This window comes from Vanderwaltozyma polyspora, genomic scaffold (assembly GCF_000150035.1).
Source record: "Vanderwaltozyma polyspora DSM 70294 KpolScaffold530 genomic scaffold, whole genome shotgun sequence".
NCBI lineage: Eukaryota > Fungi > Ascomycota > Saccharomycetes > Saccharomycetales > Saccharomycetaceae > Vanderwaltozyma > Vanderwaltozyma polyspora.
In genome coordinates this window covers 70,861-93,732 of record NW_001834661.1, presented here as the reverse complement: position 1 = coordinate 93,732, position 22,872 = coordinate 70,861, and the positions used below count along the sequence as shown (strand labels likewise).

Here is a 22,872-nt window from a genome sequence, read left to right as displayed (position 1 = left end):
GTCAAGTTTACCTGACTACGATTCAATTCACAATTGATAGGCAGAGAGAGAGCTTAATCCAGTCTTATCACGAGAGTAGAGGGAAGAGGGAAGAGAGGTCTTTTTGGAAGCAAAAGCTTGGAGTTATAATTGTGTATTGTTGTCAGGTTTACTTGTCTCTTGCTCCTATCGATTGCTGTCACTACGGGATATCTTTTTTCTTGATTTTAAAACATTCTTGGACTGGTTCCCTTCCTTCGAGAGCTCTTTAAGGAGCTGTATGGAAGAATCTGGGTATCGAGATGCCATAAGAAGGGATTGGGATGGGACTGGAATCTATTTGATCCAGATTAGATTCCTAATTTGGAGTTATCTTCACAGTTTCTCTTCATTGAAATGGGATCTGTCCCTCCTTCTTCTCTTCTCCTGCTTCTAACTTTATTTGTTGGCATATAAGTCAGTCAGTCAATTCAAGAGGGCACTGATTATCTGTCTGTCTGTCTCTCTCTCCCTCTCTCTCTGAGATTGGTCAACTTGACAGTAATCAAAAACACAACACCTTAGAGACCCCGTTGTCAATTATAGAGTGGAAGTGACTCTATTTATGCTTTCGAGAAGTAATCTCTGCTTGATTCATCGCATTTGCAAATATGTACCTTCTTGATATTAAAGGGTGGGCGCCCAAACCTAAAGATCCAGGTTTCCTATAGATAACATCAACATACCTATTGTAATTCCCATCACACATTGACCCCACTACCCACCTTATCGGATTCAAGAACCCAATTCTGGCCAGTGTTCCTGACCATCTTCAACATCTTGATGATCTATCTCTTCTGTTTCTTATATCGAATGTTCCTCAAATCAAAAAACATCCTTTCCCTTGCAAACTAACTACTTTTAAGAAGCTTTAATATCAGATATTAAGAAGAATATGTTGATATTGTCCCAATACAGAGAGTCTATAATATCTTATCGGTTGGCAAGAAGGTCCATCCATTAGCTACTTTGTCTTTAGTTCATTGCTATTATCCACATCTCTTTCCAATCCAACGTACACTTTTAAATGATATTTGAGTTTGATATTGATCAACAGAGGAAATCTATCCAATTTGCCTCAACTTACTTAAAGGATAGACTACATGAACATTTTGGTGTTGATAAGTTCAAACCACGTACTTTGATTATCTGTGGTTCAGGTTTAGGTGGTATTTCAAATAGAATATCAAAGGATACTATCGAACCTTTAATTATATCTTATGCTGATATTCCAGGTTTCAAAGAAAGTACAGTGCCTGGCCATCATGGATCTATGGTCTTTGGTATGATGAACTCATCTCCAGTTGTCCTGATGAGTGGTAGATTACATGGTTATGAAGGTCATAATCTCTTTGAAACCACTTTCCCAATAAGGGTTCTTCATCATTTAAGCTCAGTAAAGAATTTGATTGTTACAAATGCTGCTGGTGGTGTTAATCCAGACTTTAAAGTATGTGATTTGATGTGTATTTATGATCATATAAATTTCCCAGGTCTTGCAGGAAACCATCCATTAAGAGGTCAAAATTTTGATGAATATGGTCCAAGATTTTTAGCATTAAGTGATGCTTATGATTTAGGCTTAAGGAAACTTTTATTCAAGAAACAAAAAGAATTGGGTATTGAAAGACCTATACATGAAGGTACTTATACCTTTGTTTCTGGTCCAACTTTCGAATCTAGGGCTGAAATCCGTATGATGCGTGTCATTGGCGGTGACGCTGTCGGTATGAGCACTGTTCCTGAGGTTATTGTCGCTAGACATTGTGGTTGGAAAGTATTGGCAATAAGTCTAATCACAAATGAATGTGTATCATCTTTACCTGCTAGTGCTCATGATCCAAATCCTGTCCCGATTGACAATGGTAAAGCCACTCATGATGAAGTCCTAGAAAATGGTAAAAAAGCATCACTAGATGTTGAAAGACTAGTTGAAGGTATCGTTGGTGAACTTTAATAAAATCATGAAGGGACATGCTTTCCCATATATATAATTGTGTAGATAGTTTAAATAAATAATAATATATTTAATAAGAATTAAACATAACTCTAACAAACTTAATGGATCTTCTTTCGTTTTTTCTTTGAAGATATCTATTATATTATATTATACAATAATTTATAATTTTAAGATTTTAACACATTTCAATTGACAGTTCTAGATAGATTAATGCATTTAATGGAACAAAAACTTGTCATCAGGTTAAATAAATTTTTCATTATTGTCCATTGATTTAAAGCTTCTGCAATATACGTATATATTGTTTGTAGTTTTGAATTTTTTTATCTTTTTTAATTTTTTGGTAACTCTTTTTACTAGTAATTTGCCAGATAAGAACCTTTCTGATGCGAAATTAAATTAAGAACGAACGATCTACTGAACTTCACCTGCAGATTCCCAAGTTCCTGCCAAATTTTCTTTCCATAAGGTAACCTTATTGTCACCACCGGAGATAGCCAAAATGTTACCTGACAAAGACCAACTAGCTCTCCATAAGACATCAGGATATTTATCTTGTTGTAGCAAAGTTTTCTTCCAAGGACCTTTATTATTTTCTTGTGTCCAGATGATACAAGTACGATCTTGAGAAACACTTGCGATGTATGAGCGCATCAAGATAGATGGAGACCAAGCAACATCTCTTACCCAATCTGAATGGCCTTCCAAAGTATCTTCAATGGTATAAGTTTGAGTCTCTGAATCATATTTCCAGATCTTCACTAAATTATCAGCACCACCGGTAACAAATCTACGTAATTGTTTTGGATTACCATTGTTATCTTCTACAGTAGCAGGGGCCCAACAGGCTGAGTTAACACCAATTGCATGAGCATCAATTAAAATTGGAGAGGTAGTACCATTCTCTTTAAATTCAACAATTGAAACTTTACCATCAGAAGAAGCAGCTAATAATAAAGCACCGTATTCATGTGGAGCCCATTGAACAGAATTAACAGATGCAGAGTGGACAGCGTGAACTGCAATTTGCTGCCATTTACCATTTTCTTCTTTCCAAATCAAAACTTTACCATCATAAGAACATGAAGCTAAGATAGTACCAAATTTTGGATGTGCCCAATCAACTCTCCAAACAGGACCTTCATGGCCCACTAAAGTTTCAACTAATTTATGAGATTCACCTTCGATTTCAAAAATCTTAATGGTTTTGTCTGAAGAACAAGTGGCCAAACGTTTACCGTAGTAATCCAAAACGGTATCATGTATTAAATCAACATGAGCATTAGCAATGGTAACCATTTTTATATTATATTATTCTTGATTTTAATTTTGGAACTATTTTTATACTGCAGTATTTGCCTTTTGTTCTTAAAGTATTATTTTTTGAACTTTAATATAATATAAAATAACGAAGTAATTCTGACTGATGAGTAAAATCTAATCAACCGCTTAGCCCACTCAATTGATTCTTTAAACCTCAACGATCACTCCCCAGATCTTGGTGTTTTAATTAACTGAACTAACCATTTTTTCAATTGAAATTAAATCAAAAATCGTTAACCTAACCCAAAGTTCAGTTTTTGAATTGATAATAATCTAAATTAAGTCACGTATAACGTGATTTAACTTCTTTAAATGATTAGGAATGATCACGTGATACAAACCCTAATGTGTACTGAACGAGTAGATGAATGTCAGCGGCAAAAATCACATGATCAAACAAGTTAAATAAACAATAACCTTTGTACTTCTTTCTGTTGCTTTAAAAGGGCCATATCCATTTTATTCAGCATCTTCTTACAAAGTAATAACTCAATACCTTTATAAATTCAAACTAAATTAACTTACTTCACTCCATTCCATCAGTAACTTAAGCCATCATGACCAACCAAAGTATACAAAAAGCTACTATTGAATTAACATAATATCATTTGAATTAACCAACTAAGACATATGTGTTTTTTGAACACTATCAATACCCTCGTCATTTATAGTAACTGCTGTTTAATCTTGTTGTCATAGGAGAAGATTGAAATCTTATTTGCTTATATACCTGTCTTCTATCTGCATTTTATGTCTTTATTAATAATTGAGGGAAGAATACTGGTAGCGTTGCGTTCTGTTCACTTGAATTAAAAGGAGGGTAACATTATTCTCTTTTAAAGCTTTAAAAGAGAATGATGAACGTTAACTAAACCTGGAAGGGTATGGACCCTAATTATTACATACAACTTACTTATTCAATTGAAAATATGGTTCGTGGTATTGTTCTTAATATATACTTTATCTATCTGTTTATCCATCTATCGTGATTATTTTTGGATAAGTGTTGAAGTTATTTTATGCATTCAAAAAAACATGAACAAATCGAAAAATGGGGACTATATCGATTTATGGAAAAGGAGTCATAAGGAAAGTTATTGAAAAAAAATCCAGATTCACCTGTTCACTCTTCATTGATATGAGCCGGTTCGGGTTGCTCAGCCCTAACATGTGCTCTTCCTTGGCGGATCGCTAACACAAATCTGATGACATATTGGATACATATTACCGTCACAATGATAAAGAGACTAGAGAATCTACCCAAAAATGCGGTCTCTGCAGATTGTTGCTGGGTATTTGAAGTAACTTTATCGACTTTATCCTTGGAAAGACTATCGCTACCTGAGTATCTGAATAAATTGATCAATTGTTTGTAGAATGGTAAGACCTTAACAATGCTTGATGACTGAGCACCGGCAATGGTAGTTTCTTCAGAACGGATTAGCCAATAATACCAGGATTTAATTTGCAGTTGCAGTAGACTGAATTTTACACCCCATAAAATATTAGGGTCAAATGTCAATGCTTCATCATAGAACCTCTTGGCAAGATGATAATCTTTCTCAACTCCTAATGCATTCTCATACATATATCCTAGATTCCATAATGCCATTGGAGAGTACTTCAATGCTGCAGATTGGTATGATGTTAATGCCCTAGGATAATCACCCATTTCAAAATATAAATTACCGGCAATTACACCTGCATCAATATTTAGTTGTCTAAAAGCTCTAGCATAATACGTCACTGCTAATCTTTTTCTTGTGGCTAACAATTCAGTAGATTTTCCATATAAATTTGGTTGCTTATACATGATATAAGCTGCTGAAACTTGAGCCGATTCATAACCTTGTTCGGCTGCTACAGCATATCCCCAAAGTGCTGATTCAGTGTCACCAAGTAATAGTCTGGCGTATGTATCCCTTAATCTGGGTGCCATCAACCAATCGTTGGATTCCACAAATAACTTATATACCAGAGCAGTATCTTCAATGTTATAGTTGTCATTAATACCATTTTCTAACATACTGGCAAATTCATAGGTAGATGGCAAATAACCTCTCATATGACCCTGTTGCATTAAAACCAGCGGGTTTCCTAGTTTCATCTCCGGATGTTCTATTGATAGTTTTGCCAATTGATAATCGGGCCCACCAGCACTTCCCCATTTGTTAAATATCTTTTTATAATATTGAACAGCCTTTGTAATATTACCATATTTGTACTGATGAATCAATCCTAAATCTTTATTCGTAGTTGTAAATATAGAGCTTAGGTTTTCCACAACTTGTAAAGAGCGATTCAAATATGTTTCAGCAGTATTTGCATCCGACGATGGTAAACCTTCACCAGTTAGATATATGTGGCCTAAAAGATCCACACATCTTCCATAAAAATGTGCCTGTAGATTATCCATCGAAGCTACACTTGAATCAAATTCTTCAAAAATAGATTCTAATAACAATCTTGCCATTTCCGGAGTCCTTCTAGTGTTGTATGTTCCTTTGAATAAATCCAATGCAGTGTAATAACTATCAACCAATTTATCCAACACATCGTCATCATTTGAACCTAGGACAGATTCATCTGAATTGAAAGATAAATAAACTTTCCCTTCGTTCATTTGAGTATAGTATATGGAGAACAAATCAGGTCTCTTTGAGGCTGATCTTTTGATTGAACTTGTGATCCTATTTAGACCTTCGCCTAATAAACCGCCATCCAAATCGGATACCCTAATATTATAGGATTCTAAAGGAGGGAATTCAATTGACCATTCTTCTGGAGTGAATCTTTCAAAAATATGTTCTGCCAATTGCCTATATAAAAACAAAGCTTTGCCACAATCTTTTGGTACATTCATCCCTACTAAATATCTATAAGCTAAAGCTTGTTTAGCTCTTAAATCACCTGAATCAGCTGCTTTCTCAAAAAATGCTAAACCCTTGGGTATATCTATTTCGGTTGTACCCAGCAAACCTGTTGTATAAAGTACACCCATATCAAATAATGCAGTTGCATTTTGATAATCTGTTAAATTATTAAACTTGTCCAAATAATGGAAACCTAAGGACTTATTATGTGGGAACCCATAATCACCATATAGATGGATTTGAGCCAACATATAAGTAGCATTTGGATTTTGATATTTATCACTAGAGATTACCAGATCATTATAAAAACTCGAATGTAGAGAATCAGGGTCCAAGGATGCCCAAAATTTATCAAATTCTTGTTTCTCTCTCTCTAAAGAATAACTCCTCCTTATATGCAATTGACACTCATCTAAAACAGTATTATTAACGTGGAAATAATCAGGCTGAAGCGTGTCTGAATACAAGTCAATTGTATTTGTGATATTATTCCATGGATCGACGTCAACTGCTAAAACCTTAATTAAATTAGCTAAAAAAATGCTATAAAGCCAAATAATCAACATATTGAACGCAGTCACTTATTCTTAACCAACTCCAAATAAACGCACCCAACTCAACTGCGACCACAACTGCGATTTCAATGAACTAACTCTATTAAAATGGTTATTATTTGTTGAAACATAATCAATCAATGTTTCCTTTGATATATAATGTTATAAGAAAGCGATTTTAAATAAAAGTCAAGTTTTTAAGAATCAGTAAATATAGACAAAGATTGACAAAGAACAGAGAGAAAACAGGTTACGGAGATCTACAAGTGTATAATAATGGATGATAATGGACCTATTCCCAAGGAGACTATTGCTAGATTGCTTGAAACCAGCTCATTTGAACATTCTAGCACACGTATAACTGAAGATGTTGTTGAAGGACTTCAGAAGTATATGGAACTATTTGTAAGAGAAGCTATTATGAGAAGCATTGAAACTAAAGCTAAACTAGAAGAAGAGAATAGTTTTACTGGTGTAAGAGTAGAGTTGACACATACAGACCTTGAAGAAATTGCAGGTTTACTCTTATTAGATATGAGTTGATGATACAACGAAGATTTGGCAACCACTGGATTGTTTTTAATGCAATCAATTGATCAGTAGTCTGTAATTTTTAGGAACTAGTATTGCTGGTGTGGACAGCATTGTTCGAATCGATGCCTTTAGTTTACCTTGAATATTGCAATTGTATTGTTTGATGCATTGTGAAGGTGAGTGTGGTTGTTATTATATGTCTTGGTTGGTCAGGTGGTTACAAAAATAAAAGTTACACGTGATTGAGTTGCAGTTATCGGGAAGATAATCCGATCCTGTGAACAGAAGAACCGTTAGTAATGGCATTGTTGAGGCTTATGATACATTCCTTAGAGGTTTCGATGGTCCCTTTGGTGTTACCATCACCAATTATTGGCCTTGTTGTCATAAAAATGTTTAAATTTGGTGTCATTTTTGCAGCTTTATTAAGAACACCTCATTTAAACTAACAAACGGGTGCAATTTAAATCAAGATGGTTGAATGAATTTATAAAATAAATGTGTCCCTTTGTACACATTTATTTTGTATATAAACAATGGAAGTTTCCCAATTGTAATTGTTTTTACATTCAAAAAAAAATATTTAGGTGCATTTCTTGGTCTTCTTTTTGAATTTGCAAACACATCTTATCGATCTCTGCTACAACAGAAAAGACAGCAAATTTAATAACGCCACATCGCAATGACATCCACTATACCTTCACCTACAGATGTTGGTGCATTAGCCAACAGGATCAATTTTGAAACAAGAGACTTCCATAATAAGGTCAGTGCCTTTATGGGGATCAGACTGGCGCTTGCATTGAAACATGGGTTTATATACAGAGAAGGGTTAGTCGTGTTCTACCATATCTTCAATACCATAGAGACAGAGATAGATTTGGTTTTAAACAACCAGGACGACTCTCAAATGAAACTTATATTATCAAGTTTCTATTTAGACGAGTTTAGAAGGAAGGATAAGATTTTGAAAGATTTGGAGTTATTGTATTATCCAGAATTTCAAAATGATAGGCCACAGTTATTAGAATTTATCAATTCAGATCGATTCACCAATGATTCAGAACAATTGCAAAACTTTGTTAAATATATACAGACGAACGCTACCGAAGATCCATGCACTCTACTAGCATATTGTCATGTTTTGTACTTGGCATTGTTTGCAGGTGGTAAAATAATGAAATCCAATGTGACGAAACACCTTGGAATTTTCCCTAAATTCGAACACTTGTCACACAAAGAGATCATTGCCAGGGGTACAAATTTTTACCAATTTACAGACTCAACAAATCCAGAGACCACAGACGTCAAATTGCGTTGGCTATACAAAAAAAATTACGAATTATCGACAAGAGATGAGCTCTTGGAACAACAAAAACTAACGGTAATCAAAACTTCAAAAGATGTTTTCGTAATGTTAGAAAACTGCATTGCAGAGGTAGGAACAAGAAATAGAAACGAATTAATGAACATATTCAGCTACAAGCTGTTTACATTCATCGTGGAAGAGTGGAAATACAATAGTTCGATATCACCATTCCTAAAGAAATCTCTAATGTTCATTCTCATTATAATCCAGTTCACATTAGCATCAGTCCTACTAAACAGATACATATAAAATAATTATAAGTAAAATAAAGTAATTCTACAAAATATAACTAATCTCTAATACATATTCTACCATCACTAACCATTTGCTGTCATCAAAGCTGACCATCAACCAGGTTAAAAGTTCCTCACCGTCATCTTAATTTAGAGGAATCACCTGACGTTACCCGGAGTTCATGAAGTTTCGTTTACTCGCTTTCCCATACAAAAGATTTCGAGCAAATTGAAGAACCTAACCAACATGCCAATACAATACTTAAAGACAATGGATCTGTTTTATAGCAGTCAGAAACATTGATTTGGCAGAGGTTTATATCAGTTAGGACCAGGCTAGACGTACAGTGGGTTTAGGACGTTATTTGGTTTATCATTGGTAAATTTAAAGGAATTTCCAGTGAACTTTTTTTGGTTTGGATTTAATTTTTCTCCTAAGAGATTATATTACAGACAGGGAAGACCTATACAGATCTAAGTTTACGAGACGACCTATACGTTGAGGAATATAAATTTATATATATACTAAGAGATAGATATTCTGGACTTTGGTTTAAAGATGTCTACTGCTGTGAAATTGCCTATGAGGCTTGGGGCGGGCAGTTATAGCCTGATACAGAAGAGATCTTTGATGGGTTTTGTTAGAAATGCTTTGGGTTTGGATCCTCCTCCTTCTCCAGACGACCCAACTCCAGAGAATAGATTCCATCCTTGGGATCAGTCACCTTGTGTCGACTTGCGTGAACGTGCTGCGAAGATTAGAACTTTGGCTAAATGTCCTGTCACTCACAAAGATATTAACTACACTTGTCCTTTATCTGGAATTCCAACTCATCATGACAAAGAAGCTTGGTTAATGGATAAAGATTACCATGAATCAAAGAGATATGAAATTTTGAAGAAGGTTAATATATATGAACATGATTTGAGAAGTGGGAGACCATTCCCTGAGTTTGATTTCCCTCAAGATCAAGATTACGATCGTTTGATTAATTTGACTAATTGGGATTTGTTCTTTTACACACGTTCTTTCTATTCAATGGATACAGAATTTCAATTAGCTGCTGTAACTAAGATGTTGAGTTACCCAATTACCATTGGTTCTTTGTTACATCAATTCTCGCCATATTCTTTGAATCCAAAGGGTCCTGTTACTTTGGAAGGTTTGAAATCTTTGGCCGCTCTTCGTTATACTCTATATCCGTATCAAAATAAATCACAAAATGTTAAAGTAAATACAAGGGATAGACCAATGAGGATTTTCATCTTGGGGGCTAGAGCAGAAGCTCAATTGCCAGGCCATGTTTGGAAACAATTCCAATATTTGTTCCCTGAACAAGAATTCGAAATCCATTTCATCGGTCCTGAATGTTACTTGAACAAAGAAAAGAACCAATATATCACATCATCTACTCCAATAGTTAAGAAAGTTGATGATACTTTGAAATTAGTTTTCCATCCTGACTACTTTCATGTTTTCCATGAAGCTCAAGATTTCTTCCCTTACGATCCATTTTTAGATGTTTTCTTTACTTTCCATCCTGGTTATGCTTACCCTGAGACTACAGAAATTTGGTTAGGTGAAACAATGAAAGCTTTGCTAGACACCAAATGTGCTATTTTCACTACTGGTTTCAGCAAACAAGATTTGTTACGTGATATTGATGTCGTCAAGAATAGGTATGGTAACGAATTAGATATGTTGATGGATCCAGTCAAGAATGTCTTTGGAAGCACCAAATGGGAATTAAATGATATGAATCCACAAGAAGTTTACCAATTCAATATGTATATTGCTGGTTTTAGGGGTAAGAGGTATCATGCAATTGAAGTTTAAATGGCATTTCCTTTAATATAAACAAATCTTAATGCTCTTTGTGCTCAGTACCTACAAGGATTTCTTCAATTACTATTAACATTCGATTAATGTGTTTATAAATACTTTTTAATATCATGTAAATAAATATCATAATGATATCGTATTCAATTTGAAAAATTCTGTAATGTTGATTAGAACTCCTTCATTCATTCTATTTTCCTTTCCTATTTCTGACATTGTTAGCCCTTCGAAACCAATGAGTTTACGGTAAAACAACATAAATAGGTAGAACATGAAATAGGAACAGCCTTACCATTCGATTGAAATTAATTTATCCATTATTAACATACGATATTAAATAATTCTAATATTTATTTTATTACATAATTGCATTGTAAAATAATACAAATTCCCTTTGACACTTTTCCCACCTTTGAGGATCGAAAAATATATAAGAACCTCTTTCACTCAACCCATCACCAGAGACTAACGGTTCTACCATTGGATCTTTAGTTAACCAAGCCTTTAACGTTTTGTGATAACGCCAATTACGTTTCCTTAACTCTAAATAAGTCAACTCTTGAATAACAGTACCTGGATGTTTATAAAAAAGATAAAAAAGAGTCTCATCTTGGAACAACGTCACACGTTGTTGATCGTTCTCTATCGAATTGAAAACAGGAGGTGTAACTTTAGACTGTAATACATTTGGAATATTTTTAAAAGATTCTGGGGTGAAAAATCTTGGTTCAACCTCACTCCTAGAGGTTTCTGCCCAAGGAGATTGAAACGTATCCAATATACGATACCTCTGATTGTCTCTAGGTATCCCCAAAGAATGTAACATTGACGACAAATCAGTACCAATTGTCATTGCATGATTATATTTTTTTGATAATTCTGTATCATCTTGCTTAATCAATGGGAGCAACGCTTCTAACCCAAATTTATCCATTTTAAACCCAAACAAGAAGTAAACCAACAACCTCAGACAACCTCAATCCAACAAGATAATCCACTTACCACCAATATAGATACCTTTGCCAATACAAATACCTTCCAATTGACATCGTTGCTTCATATACAAATTGTATATATATTTAAGCTTAAGCTAATTTTTTTTTCAATAGTGAAAAACTTCTTGATAATGAACCGTATAGCATCGAAAGATCAAAGAAAGGAACTAGTTATAAGAACAAGAGATGAGATGAGATGAGGATATTTGTTCGTTCAAGATGGTTTGTTGGTTTCTATAAGGTGAGTTAAGGTTAGTGCACGATGTTATCTCGTAGATTGAAACCTAATTTGTTAATTACAGGTACTCCTGGATGTGGGAAGTCTACTAGTTGTGAACTTCTTCAAAGAAGGTTATCAGATTACAAATATTATAATATATCTGATTTTGCTAAGGAGCATGATTGCTATGAAGGGTATGATGAGGATCGTAAGTCACATATTGTTGATGAGGACAAGTTGCTAGATGAATTGGAGCCGTTGTTGCGTGAAGGTGGCAGTATTGTCGATTGGCACGTTAATGATGTTTTCCCAGAGAGATTAATCGATTTAGTTGTTGTATTAAGATGTGATAATTCTATTTTGTACGATAGATTGCATGCCAGAAAGTATCATGATTCTAAAATCCAGGAGAATCTAGATGCTGAGATTATGGGTGTTGTTTTGCAAGACGCTCAAGAATCGTATGCTGAAGAAATTGTAGTCGAGTTACAAAGTGACACTACTGAACAAATGGAAGCAAACGTCGATAGAATAGTGGACTGGGTCGAATTATGGCTGAAACAACACAAGAAGGGTGTCACTAACGAACTGGAGGAGGGTGTGTCAAGTGATGATAACGAAAGTGATTAATATATATAACGTCATCATCCTTTGTTGTAACCTCATCGTCTAAATTATTTAAAAAAAAAGGACCCTCCCTCCAATCGTCAAGTTTTGGTGTCCTTTAAATTCTGTATAATATAATATAAATATAAAACATAAACCTGAAGGATATAAATCTATCGATATACCATTTTTCAATGGAATAAACAGGTTTCTAATCATTATAAACAATCAATTTATATATATAATTTGTTACTGTCTCTTTTTCTTATGTCTCTCTTTGTTCCTTATGTATGGCACCGTTCTCAGCTTATAAGCGATGCGATCGATGCTTTTAAAATATTGAAAAATTTTTCACTGATCTGATGAGATGAGTAGTTATAAAGATTGGTTTGGAAGGGATATAGGAGTCTAATTCGAGTTATACAGTGGTCTGTCATTGGTATTATAAGGTTCTGTACGGCTTGTTTTGTTTTTGAATATTGAAAATAGCATTGAAATTGGTTGAAAGAGGTTTTAATCGGTAGCGAAATTGCAGGAACTAGGTCAAAGCAAAGCAAAGGGCAATAAAAAAGAACATATATTTACCAAAAGGTGGAGAGCAATGTATTATATAGTGATAGAGACCGATACATTGCATAGTGTTGAGACACCTAAGGATCATACTCGAATTTCAAAGTTGTCATATCAATTTGTCGATGCAGAATCACTGGAATGCTATTATGGTAAAGATGAAGTTAAAGTTATCTCTATAGATGATGAGAGTGCAATTTCTTTTAAAGACATGATTAAACAATTGGATGAAGATATAAAGACAGTTGTGGGTGATGATGAATTTGTGTTTTGCTCGTTGAATTCTGTTTGGGACCTTCGTGTGACAATTCCAAGACAAGCTCGTGATGAAATTGTAACATTACCAGACTATCTTCAGGAGGTAAAAGTCTTCGACCTATGGAAAGAATTTAATAGATGGGCAAAGAATCATTCAGATACAGTCACTGTTAAGAAATCAAAGAATCTGAGAGATTTAGAAGAATTACTAAGAGTACTAGAGCTCACCGCTGAAAAAACGACAGTGGAGACAAAAGAAATAGAAGAAAACTCTGACAAAGAAGATGAAGTACACGCCAATACAGGTGCTGAAGAAAGCGGAAATGCTACCATAACTACCGCTGCTGATGACGATAATAATGAAGATGATTCAAAGGAAATGAAAGAAACTCCATTGGAGATTAATAGAGTAACTGAAATCTTGACTACCATCCACAAGAAATGTACTACCGAGGAAGATATAACACTGGTTTTAACAAAGCCATATGATTCTAATTCAGATTTTAAAGCGTTTAAAGAAGAGGCTTCAAAATTGTTATATATGAACAATCTACCTCCAGACACAACCCAGAGTGAATTAGAATCATGGTTTGCTCAATTTGGGTCTAAACCAGTAAGTTTTTGGACTGTTAAAAACATCGTTGAAGAAACTTCAAATGTTAATAACAATTGGAGTATGAATAACAGTCCATACGTAGAAGAACAAGATAGTATTTCAGGTTTTGTATCATTTCAATCGCATAAGGAAGCCACTGATGCTTTACTCCTAAATGGTCGTTCAATCTTATCTAACATGGCAAATACAAAGCAACCTAGAGTGGTTGAACATATTGTCGAGATCCAACCTTCTTCCGTGACAGTTTTAGAAAGAGTGCAAGATATTTCAGCACCATTCCCCCAAAGTAAGAATAAACCAAGACCTGGTGATTGGAATTGTATGTCATGTGGCTTTTCGAATTTTCAAAGAAGGACTGCGTGTTTTAGATGTTCATACCCTGCTGCTTCTAATAATTTAAATTCAAGAAAATATGTTAACAATTCAAATAATATGCATAATAATCCACTAAATGATAATGGATCAAACTTAAATATTTTGAACACCACGCCAAATCAATATAATTTTGCATTAGGTATGCAACATAATTCACAACCTCAAGGTCTACAAGCCAGGTCAAGTCCGATTAATGGCTCAACGGGATACATTGGTATGATGAACAACAACAACAACAATAATAATAATAATAATAGCAATGGCAACAATAATAACGGTAGCATGAATATTAATAATAGCATCAACAATAATAATTCATACAGATATAATAACAATAATCATAACGGTAATCGTTATAATAATCATCAAACAAATGGCAATAACAATAGTGGTTCTAATGTTCCATTCAGAGCTGGTGATTGGAAATGTATTGCATGCAGTTATCATAATTTTGCCAAAAATGTTGTATGTCTTCGTTGTGGTGGACCAAAAAGTCATATAAATTCAGGAGATATCAACTCTCCTACTATGAATAACTCTAATGGCCTGAATAATCGTCATTACTATAATAATAATAATAATAATAATAATAACAATAATAATAATAATAACAATAATAACAGTAGCAGTGGCAACTACAACAGTAACGCTTCCAAGAGTACTAATAACTACAATGGAATTGAACTACCGAATATGTCAGTGTCTACAGCTACAAGCAATGCCAGTTATAATAAGACTAGCCAAGGACTAGTTGGTAATGTTGTCGCAACTCATATCAACAACGGTAGTATCGATAGTGTTAATAATGATACTATGGTCCCTTTGAATTCTGCATAATGATGTTTTTATTTATATTGATGTCAATTTTGTTAATATGTTATACAAGTGAGTCGTTAAGATAAAATCTATATAAGATGGGTTATTAGTTTTAAATTGGTGTAATTTTATAAGGAACTAGTGGAATCTAGTTATTAAGTATTCAAATATTCAAATATTCGAAATGATATCTTAGATTATCTGTTTATGTCAGTATTAGCCTTGTCATAAATCCGTCTTATTAATATTACTTATATTTATATACATTTAGACATGTATTATCAATGTTTGGATAGAATTATTTGAAACTCAAGACGGTTCTTAAACAGTTACCGTGATGTAGCTCTTCGAAAGCATCATTAATTTCAACAAAAGGTCTTCTGTTTGTAATAAATTCATCAACTTTCAAACTACCATTTTGGTAATCTTTAATTAAACCACCCATTTCAGATCTACCTTTAATACCACCGAAGGCAGAACCTTTCCATACTCTACCAGTGACTAACTGAAATGGTCTAGTAGAGATTTCTTTACCGGCAGCAGCGACACCAATGATAATGGACTGACCCCAACCTTTATGACAAGCCTCTAAAGCATCTCTCATAACGTTGACGTTACCAGTACAATCAAAAGTAAAATCCAAACCACCATCAGTCATTTCAACTAATTTAGAAACAATATCTTGGCCTTCTGGCAACTCTGATGGATTAACGAAATCAGTTGCACCAAATTCTGCACTCCATTCTTTTTTGTCGTTGTTAATATCAACAACAATGATTTTTGAAGCACCTCTGGATTTAGCACCTTGAACTACCGATAACCCAACAGTACCAGCACCAAATACAGCAACAGTGTCACCCTTTTGGACATTTGCTGTCTTGATAGCTGCACCGTAACCGGTAGTGACACCACAACCTAATAGACAGACACTGTCTAATGGAGCTGTTGGATCAATTGCAACTACTGAAACGTCTGCTACAACAGTATATTCTGAAAATGTAGAACATCCCATGAAATGATACAAAGGTTCACCTTTCTTATTGTGAAATCTTGGTGTACCATCTGGCATCACACCTTTACCTTGAGTAGCTCTTACTGAACCACATAGATTAGTCTTACCAGATAGACAAAACTTACATTTACCACATTCTGCAGTGTACAACGCAACGACATGGTCACCAGGTTTGACAGTTGTTACGTTGTCACCTACAGATTCGACGATACCTGAACCTTCATGGCCTAAAACACATGGGAATAAACCTTCTGGATCGACACCTGATAAAGTGTAAGCATCTGTGTGACAAACTGCAGTGTTGATGATCTTAATACGAACTTCATGTGCCTTTGGTGGATCAACAACGATCTCTTCAACGACTAATGGTTTAGCTGCTTCATAAGCAACTGCTGCTTGACAAGTGATTGGTTTACCAACTGTAGACATGATTCCCAGATTTAGAGAGGTATGTGATGATGGATAGATGGGTTATGGGTTGTGTGGTAATGGAAGGTATCTGAGATATACACTTCTACAAGTACTTGATTTCATTGATATATTTATACAAGTGAGTGGGTTGTGTGAATGGGTGAGGGGGTGGAGACCCAACAATGTCAAGATGGAATTGAAACTAAATCATTGCTGCCATTGAGCAAGAGATTACATTAGTAATCATTGTTGAAGGTAAAATTGTACGGAATTAGTTGGAATTAAAATTGCGATTGCGAATGCGATTGCAATTGCAATTGGACTTGGATTTGTAGGTTCTGGGTTCCATGTCCTAGGTTCTAGGTTCTTGCGTTCTGGTACTTGGTTGGTTCCAGGTTCCAGGTTCTAGGTTCAGGTTACAGTGGTCTCATTGCCAAAAAAGAAAAAATTTTCTTGAAATTTCACTCATTCTTCTCTAGGTTCTTTCTCTTACTGGCAAAGCAATTTCTGTTCAGTTTTCAGTTCCGAATGTTCTTGTAGCATGAGTAGGAAGGGTTCTGTTACCTGTTGCGTTGTTATAGCTGCTTCCAGTAGTTTGCTCTGTTGTGCTCTGCTGTGCTTGGTTCTGCATGGTAGTTATTTCACCACCATACGATATTAATGGTAGCGCCAGGTCTATTTGTGGGACTAGCGTTTACAGTTTATAATGGATAGGAGATAGGTAAGTGTTTGTGTGTTAAGGAATATATCAATCGATCGATCCATCGAACCACAGTAATAGTATTTGGTTAGCTGGCACAGAGGTCTGTTGCATTGTCCTACTTTTAAACCACCATCAATCACATCAACCCATTGTCTCTTCTTCCACTGTGTAGAGAGACAGACACCTTCTAAACTATATCATGATGAACGACAGATGGCACACCAAAAATGAGAATTTATATCATTTTAGAGATATGTCTAATAAAACAAACCTAAAGATGATGATGATGATGATTTAACAAAGACACACTTGATTAATAACTTGGATATTCTTACAATTTGTAGTTGTTTAGAGTTGGCAACAACAAATTCTCTGGAGACTGTTCTGTTGTTGTGTCTGCTGAAATATTTGGTTTAGTTTGATTTAATTTAGTCTTAAAAAATTGGTTGGTCGTTTATACTGGTTTCTTCCCTTTAATCATTTGATATCGTTTGTTTTACAAAGACTATCCTTCATTCTCTGAATATTTAGTTCTGGTTTTGGTTCATTAGTGTTTCTGTGCTTCTTATTTTTTTCGATTGGATTCAGTTAATTGGCAACTTTATTTATTAATCCCCAGATATTATTCTGTTCCATTTTTGTTTGATTTCACAATGCTAAAGAATTTCGTCCCAAAGAGAACTGCTTTTGGTTTAACTCGTTTTTATCACCCAAATCCAAAGGAGTACGTTCCTCAGCTTACTTTACCACCTTTGCTATACGGCAAGGATTCAAAACAATATAAAATACTCTCTCATTCTCTAGATGTCTCGGTGCCAGAGTTTGGCTTTAATGAAAGGGCTATAGTTAACTCAATTAATCTATTGGGTTACCCATCTTCCATACTGTCAGTCATAGGCTCTTCAAATACTCCTTCGTTCTTACACTCTTCCACTGCTTTAATGGAATTGTTAAAATTCAATTTAGTAGCGAAGAGATACCAATTATCGGAGGATATACCTTTAGACACTCCTGTTGAGGAATTACCTTCTCTAGAAGATCTATTAATTAAGAGATTGAAAATGGACGTCCCGATCGGACCTCATCTATCTCAATTGATCGCTCAATTATCCATTCCAGGTCCTTTCTTGACTGACACTTCTTTGCCTGAATTACATAGATTAGCTGATGACATGATTTATTTCTCAAGTGAAAAAGATCATCCTGACTTTGCCTGGTACGCTAAAAGAATGGGAGTCTCAACCGCCTACATGTCAAGTAAATTATTCATGGCTCAAGATAGATCACCAGGATATGTCGATACTTTTGAATTTGCCAAAGATAAGTTAAAACGCATTATGAAATTAGGTGATTATTACAATAACGCCGAAGAATACGCTTGGTACGTTTTAATGAATTCTATTAACATGGCAAAATCAAAAGCTGCTAGAGGTTGATCCACCACTGGAAGCTGCCCCATCTCTGATCTCTTTTAATGTCCATTTCTCTTTATTTCTCCCCCCTCCAGTCCTGTTAATTTTAATGTGCTTTTTCTGAATTAAAGAAAATAAAATTTCTATTTCTTGCCATATATATATAATTTTGATGCTAATGCTACGAGAATACATACGTATATCTATATATATGAATACATATATTTAGGTAATAACATAATACTGGTTATTATTATTTTTTACTAATTATCGTCTTTTTATCTGTTAGTAAAATGCCGTCTCTTCTTTCATTCTTGCTTGTTTTCTATCTATTCTTCCACATCGTATATCTATGCTCCACCACGTCCCTTCATCAACTCATCCCTAAGCTTGTTCAATTCGGTTTGCTTGCTCTTTATATTATCCTCACATTTCTTAATCTCTGCTTCAATAAATTCCAATCTTTTCTCTACATTAGAACGAGCTTCAAATTGTTCAACAGGTAATAAAACGTTACCTGTCAACTTATAAACTTGGGTGTCTTCTTTCAACCCTTCAAACTCTTCATTGACAATCTTGTTCTCTTGTAATTGAGTCTCTAACTGTCTTCTAGCAACAATCACTTCCTCTAATTCACCTTGAATCTTTTGATACTTATTAGCTAAATCAGACATCTTGTAATATCTTGAAATTCTTCAAATCTTTTCACTCAAAACTTCAACAATCAACAGAATAATCAATTAGTTCACTAGAGCAGTCTCTGATGTCCCACTTATATAACAAATCAATTGAAATATGTATCAAACAGCTGCTCATTAAAGTGCTTTCACATCATCATCTTAATTTTTTAAAGTATTGAAAAATTAATTATCTTAACAGAGCTTAAAAATTTAAAAATCATCAATCTATAAGCACTATTAATTTAAAGGGAAGCAGAGTTATTTTTGGATAAAAGTATCATAATCACACTTCGAGACTGCTGTGATACGTTATTAATACTCTAAGATGCTGGTATGTTTTATTATAGAAGTTTAACTCTTAATTTTTACTTTGAAGATACGAATAATTACTAACTAGCTTTATTTTAACACTTAAATTTGGTTGTTTAAAATTAATTGAATAGTTTAAACAATGGAATGAATTTGTAGCTCCAAGACATGAATTGGATTCCCCAATCATTGCAAGAAATGATGATTCATTACAATTATTGAGCTTGCCTGAAGTTCACATGCCAGAAACAGATTTGTCAAAATATAAAAATGTGGTATTGACTACAAAGATTATGGATCCTTTATTCCCATCAAAATTACTATCCGCTGAAAAGATTGCAGATATTACAACTACTTTAAAAATAGATGAATCACAGGATGTAGGTGAATCAGAAAATCATTCTTGGGATTATGAAGAAAATTTCCCTAATGAAGTCGGATTTAAAAGAGACTCTAATAATCGAAGATTATTGTCTTTCTCATCCCCAATATTTGCATTTAAAGATACGATAATTATTATGATTGAAGAAAATTTTATTAAGATGTCGGCGATCTTCAGTAACGTCATTGCTGAGCAAGTCATAAATCATCTATTGATCAATGGTAATCCAGATTTAAACTTTATAGCTATTGGTACATCTGATAGAATACTTAACATTAAAAAATTAACACAAGACCATTGCTCATTAGAGCCACCTGAATTTGTCACAGGATTTATTGGCAGTATCCTAACTCAATTAATCTCTAAAGAAGTCAATGTCTTTACAGGTATATTAGCTCCTAGTGAAGGTCCGATAGGATTTGAGAAAATGACACTAGATGTGATAAAAGAATTGATTGATATTTGCCAGGAACTTTTAGATATCAAAAGTACAGAATATTCAGTCGATTGTCAGCGTATGTGGAGATTAGATGGTGCAGCCATTGGAGCTCAATCCGGTTTATATATATAATTTATAAGTAGCATTAAAATTTCTTCAAGCATTTGTCAGGTGCATAACTGAGTTTAAATATAACAATATAATATTTTAATATAAAATGAACACTTAGTGCAATATAAGTGAAAATGGGAAAAAATCTAGATCTTTATAAATCCCAATCCACTATTATCTAAATATACAGTAAATAAAATTATGATGATGGTTTTATGGATGTAGAAATCATTTTTGTTTATTATTTTTTTTTGATACTAATCTATCAGAATCGAGATGAAATTTTATTAGAATTTGATTGTTTAATCCTTCTTCTTTTTATCTTTTTTTTCTTTCTTGTCCTTTTTGTCCTTCTTTTCTTTCTTTTCCTTCTTCTCTTTCTTATCTTTCTTCTCTTTCTTATCCTTCTTTTCCTTCTTCTTTTCTTTCTTGTCTTCTTCTTCATCATCACTATCTTCTTCTAACTTTCTCTTCTTAGATGGTTTGCTAGATTCAACTGGTTCTTCAGTAGCTGGCTTGTCCTTATTGTATAGTTCCATAGCTTCATGGATAGCAACTTCGTTCTTCAAAGTTGGTGTACCAGTAGCATAGAATTCTAATCTTTGTTCGACTTGTTTCTTCAAGACAGCACCGAAAACACTAGTTGGTTCATCTGAATAGTTATCGATTCTAGAGGCCATCGAACACTTGTTAGCCAAGTATCTGGAGATTCTACCCTTGTTCTTAGCAGAAGCCTTAGAGATGAAACCACTGTGATAAATTAAACCATATTTTGGAGTGTTACCCTTGGTTTTCAAAGCTCTAAACAAAGCTTTTTCAGCACCTAAGATTTGGACGGTAGAAGCAGCTTGTTTAGATAAGTTGGTCAAAGAACCAGCGTGAGAGATCAATCTAGCACCAATAACTTCACCGATCAATTCAGATAAGTTAGGAGCGACAGTGTGCATCTTTTCACACAAGTAATCGTATAATTGTTTTCTGTAATCAGCTAAAGAAACGACTCTTTGAGCAAAGATACAGACGTTGTCCATATCAGTTTCGGATAAATCTTGACCCATGGAGATACGAGCGTTATCGATGACTCTTTCGGCGACACCAGCATCGTTGTCCAAGATAGCGGATAAATCATGTAAAGAATCTTCATTTAAAGAAGCCTTATCTTTAATGAATAAAACCAATTGAGCAAACTTGTAGTTGTCTGGAACCAATTTTGCCAATTCAGGGAAGTGCCAACCGTACCATTCTTTAACTCTCATAGCAAAAGTGTTGATATCTTTGTCTAATTGATCCAACAAAGCAATAGCTTGAATGATATGGTTATCGTTCTTTTGGACGGAGAACTTAACTTTAGCTCTTGAGTAAGCGTGACCCAAACCCAATTGAGCTCTTTCTAAATCACCGGATTGTAAACCTTTCAATAGTTTTTCACCATGCAATCTAACACCACGGATCAAATCTTGAGCTAATTCATTTGAGATACAGTCAACGTATGGGAAAACTTCTTTGATGGAAGGACCCAAGTTCTTATCAGAAATAGCCATAACAACAGATTTTTTCTCAGAACCTTTTGGTAAGTTCAAGTCCAAGACGGCTTTCAAGCTGTCGGAGACCAAACCTTCAGAGATGTCGTTAGCATTTTCCAAAGCTTCAGCAGCACCTTTGAAAGGAGCAAAAGAGACTAATTCGACCAACTTAGTGAATGAGCCGAATTCATTGATCTGTTGTTGAACTTCTTGTAATCTAGATCCAATATCGTCTTGTTGCAACTTGACCTTGAAAACAGCGTAACCAGTTGGTTCTTCAAATAATAAGTATTCGATTGGAGCCATTTTTTCTTATTGTTATTATAGTATTTTGTGTCTGTCTCTAATATATAGATATAATATGAGAATAGGCACCCACTTTCAAACTAACTTAATCTATCTGTTACTGAAAGAAAAATAAAAGTAAATATTCAATCCAAAAACAATGTAAAGATATCTTTGTCGAATCTGAAGTAATGTAAGATACACTAGTAATCGATCCAGAAGAGAATATTAAATATATATATCTATATCTATATATACCTGGTTTTGTCCGACAACTTTGAAGCAAAATACCTGATAGAAAGCGACTAGAGTAACTAAAATATAGAATGTTATTAGAGATACACTAATATCAATTGATCAGACTAACTATGTTATTGAATTAATTAGTTCACTATCCATCAAACTGTAATAGTAATAACTACCATTAGCATAACCATAACCATAA

The 22,872-nt window shown here is 34.3% G+C and overlaps 14 protein-coding genes across 14 annotated transcripts; 8 read left to right on the top strand and 6 right to left on the bottom strand.

The window, feature by feature from the left end:
* Window positions 1-1,045: 1,045 nt before the first annotated feature.
* PNP1 (purine-nucleoside phosphorylase) lies at window positions 1,046-1,975 on the top strand (the record flags this gene model as incomplete). Its single annotated transcript, XM_001644878.1, has 1 exon — window positions 1,046-1,975. One exon carries the CDS (start codon window positions 1,046-1,048, stop codon window positions 1,973-1,975), a length of 930 nt encoding a protein of 309 aa, XP_001644928.1.
* A 417-nt stretch (window positions 1,976-2,392) lies between these two features.
* On the bottom strand, window positions 2,393-3,277 carry SEC13 (GTPase-activating protein SEC13; the record flags this gene model as incomplete). Its single annotated transcript, XM_001644877.1, has 1 exon — window positions 2,393-3,277. The coding sequence occupies one exon, from the start codon at window positions 3,275-3,277 to the stop codon at window positions 2,393-2,395; it is 885 nt and encodes a 294-aa protein (XP_001644927.1).
* A 1,147-nt stretch (window positions 3,278-4,424) lies between these two features.
* On the bottom strand, window positions 4,425-6,740 carry Kpol_530p38 (tetratricopeptide repeat protein; the record flags this gene model as incomplete). The annotated part of the gene is made up of 1 exon (XM_001644876.1): window positions 4,425-6,740. The coding sequence occupies one exon, from the start codon at window positions 6,738-6,740 to the stop codon at window positions 4,425-4,427; it is 2,316 nt and encodes a 771-aa protein (XP_001644926.1).
* Window positions 6,741-7,004: 264 nt separating this feature from the next.
* MHF2 (Mhf2p) lies at window positions 7,005-7,271 on the top strand (the record flags this gene model as incomplete). The annotated part of the gene is made up of 1 exon (XM_001644875.1): window positions 7,005-7,271. The coding sequence occupies one exon, from the start codon at window positions 7,005-7,007 to the stop codon at window positions 7,269-7,271; it is 267 nt and encodes an 88-aa protein (XP_001644925.1).
* A 673-nt stretch (window positions 7,272-7,944) lies between these two features.
* Window positions 7,945-8,880, top strand: HMX1 (Hmx1p; the record flags this gene model as incomplete). Its single annotated transcript, XM_001644874.1, has 1 exon — window positions 7,945-8,880. The coding sequence occupies one exon, from the start codon at window positions 7,945-7,947 to the stop codon at window positions 8,878-8,880; it is 936 nt and encodes a 311-aa protein (XP_001644924.1).
* Window positions 8,881-9,423: 543 nt separating this feature from the next.
* MSS51 (Mss51p) lies at window positions 9,424-10,701 on the top strand (the record flags this gene model as incomplete). The annotated part of the gene is made up of 1 exon (XM_001644873.1): window positions 9,424-10,701. The coding sequence occupies one exon, from the start codon at window positions 9,424-9,426 to the stop codon at window positions 10,699-10,701; it is 1,278 nt and encodes a 425-aa protein (XP_001644923.1).
* A 361-nt stretch (window positions 10,702-11,062) lies between these two features.
* On the bottom strand, window positions 11,063-11,638 carry CDC36 (CCR4-NOT core subunit CDC36; the record flags this gene model as incomplete). The annotated part of the gene is made up of 1 exon (XM_001644872.1): window positions 11,063-11,638. The coding sequence occupies one exon, from the start codon at window positions 11,636-11,638 to the stop codon at window positions 11,063-11,065; it is 576 nt and encodes a 191-aa protein (XP_001644922.1).
* A 323-nt stretch (window positions 11,639-11,961) lies between these two features.
* On the top strand, window positions 11,962-12,549 carry FAP7 (nucleoside-triphosphatase; the record flags this gene model as incomplete). Its single annotated transcript, XM_001644871.1, has 1 exon — window positions 11,962-12,549. The coding sequence occupies one exon, from the start codon at window positions 11,962-11,964 to the stop codon at window positions 12,547-12,549; it is 588 nt and encodes a 195-aa protein (XP_001644921.1).
* A 577-nt stretch (window positions 12,550-13,126) lies between these two features.
* NRP1 (Nrp1p) lies at window positions 13,127-15,181 on the top strand (the record flags this gene model as incomplete). The annotated part of the gene is made up of 1 exon (XM_001644870.1): window positions 13,127-15,181. One exon carries the CDS (start codon window positions 13,127-13,129, stop codon window positions 15,179-15,181), a length of 2,055 nt encoding a protein of 684 aa, XP_001644920.1.
* Window positions 15,182-15,458: 277 nt separating this feature from the next.
* On the bottom strand, window positions 15,459-16,601 carry SFA1 (bifunctional alcohol dehydrogenase/S-(hydroxymethyl)glutathione dehydrogenase; the record flags this gene model as incomplete). The annotated part of the gene is made up of 1 exon (XM_001644869.1): window positions 15,459-16,601. One exon carries the CDS (start codon window positions 16,599-16,601, stop codon window positions 15,459-15,461), a length of 1,143 nt encoding a protein of 380 aa, XP_001644919.1.
* A 1,338-nt stretch (window positions 16,602-17,939) lies between these two features.
* Window positions 17,940-18,722, top strand: COQ9 (ubiquinone biosynthesis protein COQ9; the record flags this gene model as incomplete). Its single annotated transcript, XM_001644868.1, has 1 exon — window positions 17,940-18,722. The coding sequence occupies one exon, from the start codon at window positions 17,940-17,942 to the stop codon at window positions 18,720-18,722; it is 783 nt and encodes a 260-aa protein (XP_001644918.1).
* A 326-nt stretch (window positions 18,723-19,048) lies between these two features.
* Window positions 19,049-19,372, bottom strand: YKE2 (tubulin-binding prefolding complex subunit YKE2; the record flags this gene model as incomplete). The annotated part of the gene is made up of 1 exon (XM_001644867.1): window positions 19,049-19,372. One exon carries the CDS (start codon window positions 19,370-19,372, stop codon window positions 19,049-19,051), a length of 324 nt encoding a protein of 107 aa, XP_001644917.1.
* A 331-nt stretch (window positions 19,373-19,703) lies between these two features.
* PBA1 (Pba1p) lies at window positions 19,704-20,640 on the top strand (the record flags this gene model as incomplete). The annotated part of the gene is made up of 2 exons (XM_001644866.1): window positions 19,704-19,709; window positions 19,822-20,640. The coding sequence occupies 2 exons, from the start codon at window positions 19,704-19,706 to the stop codon at window positions 20,638-20,640; spliced, it is 825 nt and encodes a 274-aa protein (XP_001644916.1).
* Window positions 20,641-20,921: 281 nt separating this feature from the next.
* NOP56 (snoRNP complex protein NOP56) lies at window positions 20,922-22,448 on the bottom strand (the record flags this gene model as incomplete). The annotated part of the gene is made up of 1 exon (XM_001644865.1): window positions 20,922-22,448. One exon carries the CDS (start codon window positions 22,446-22,448, stop codon window positions 20,922-20,924), a length of 1,527 nt encoding a protein of 508 aa, XP_001644915.1.
* Window positions 22,449-22,872: the final 424 nt, after the last annotated feature.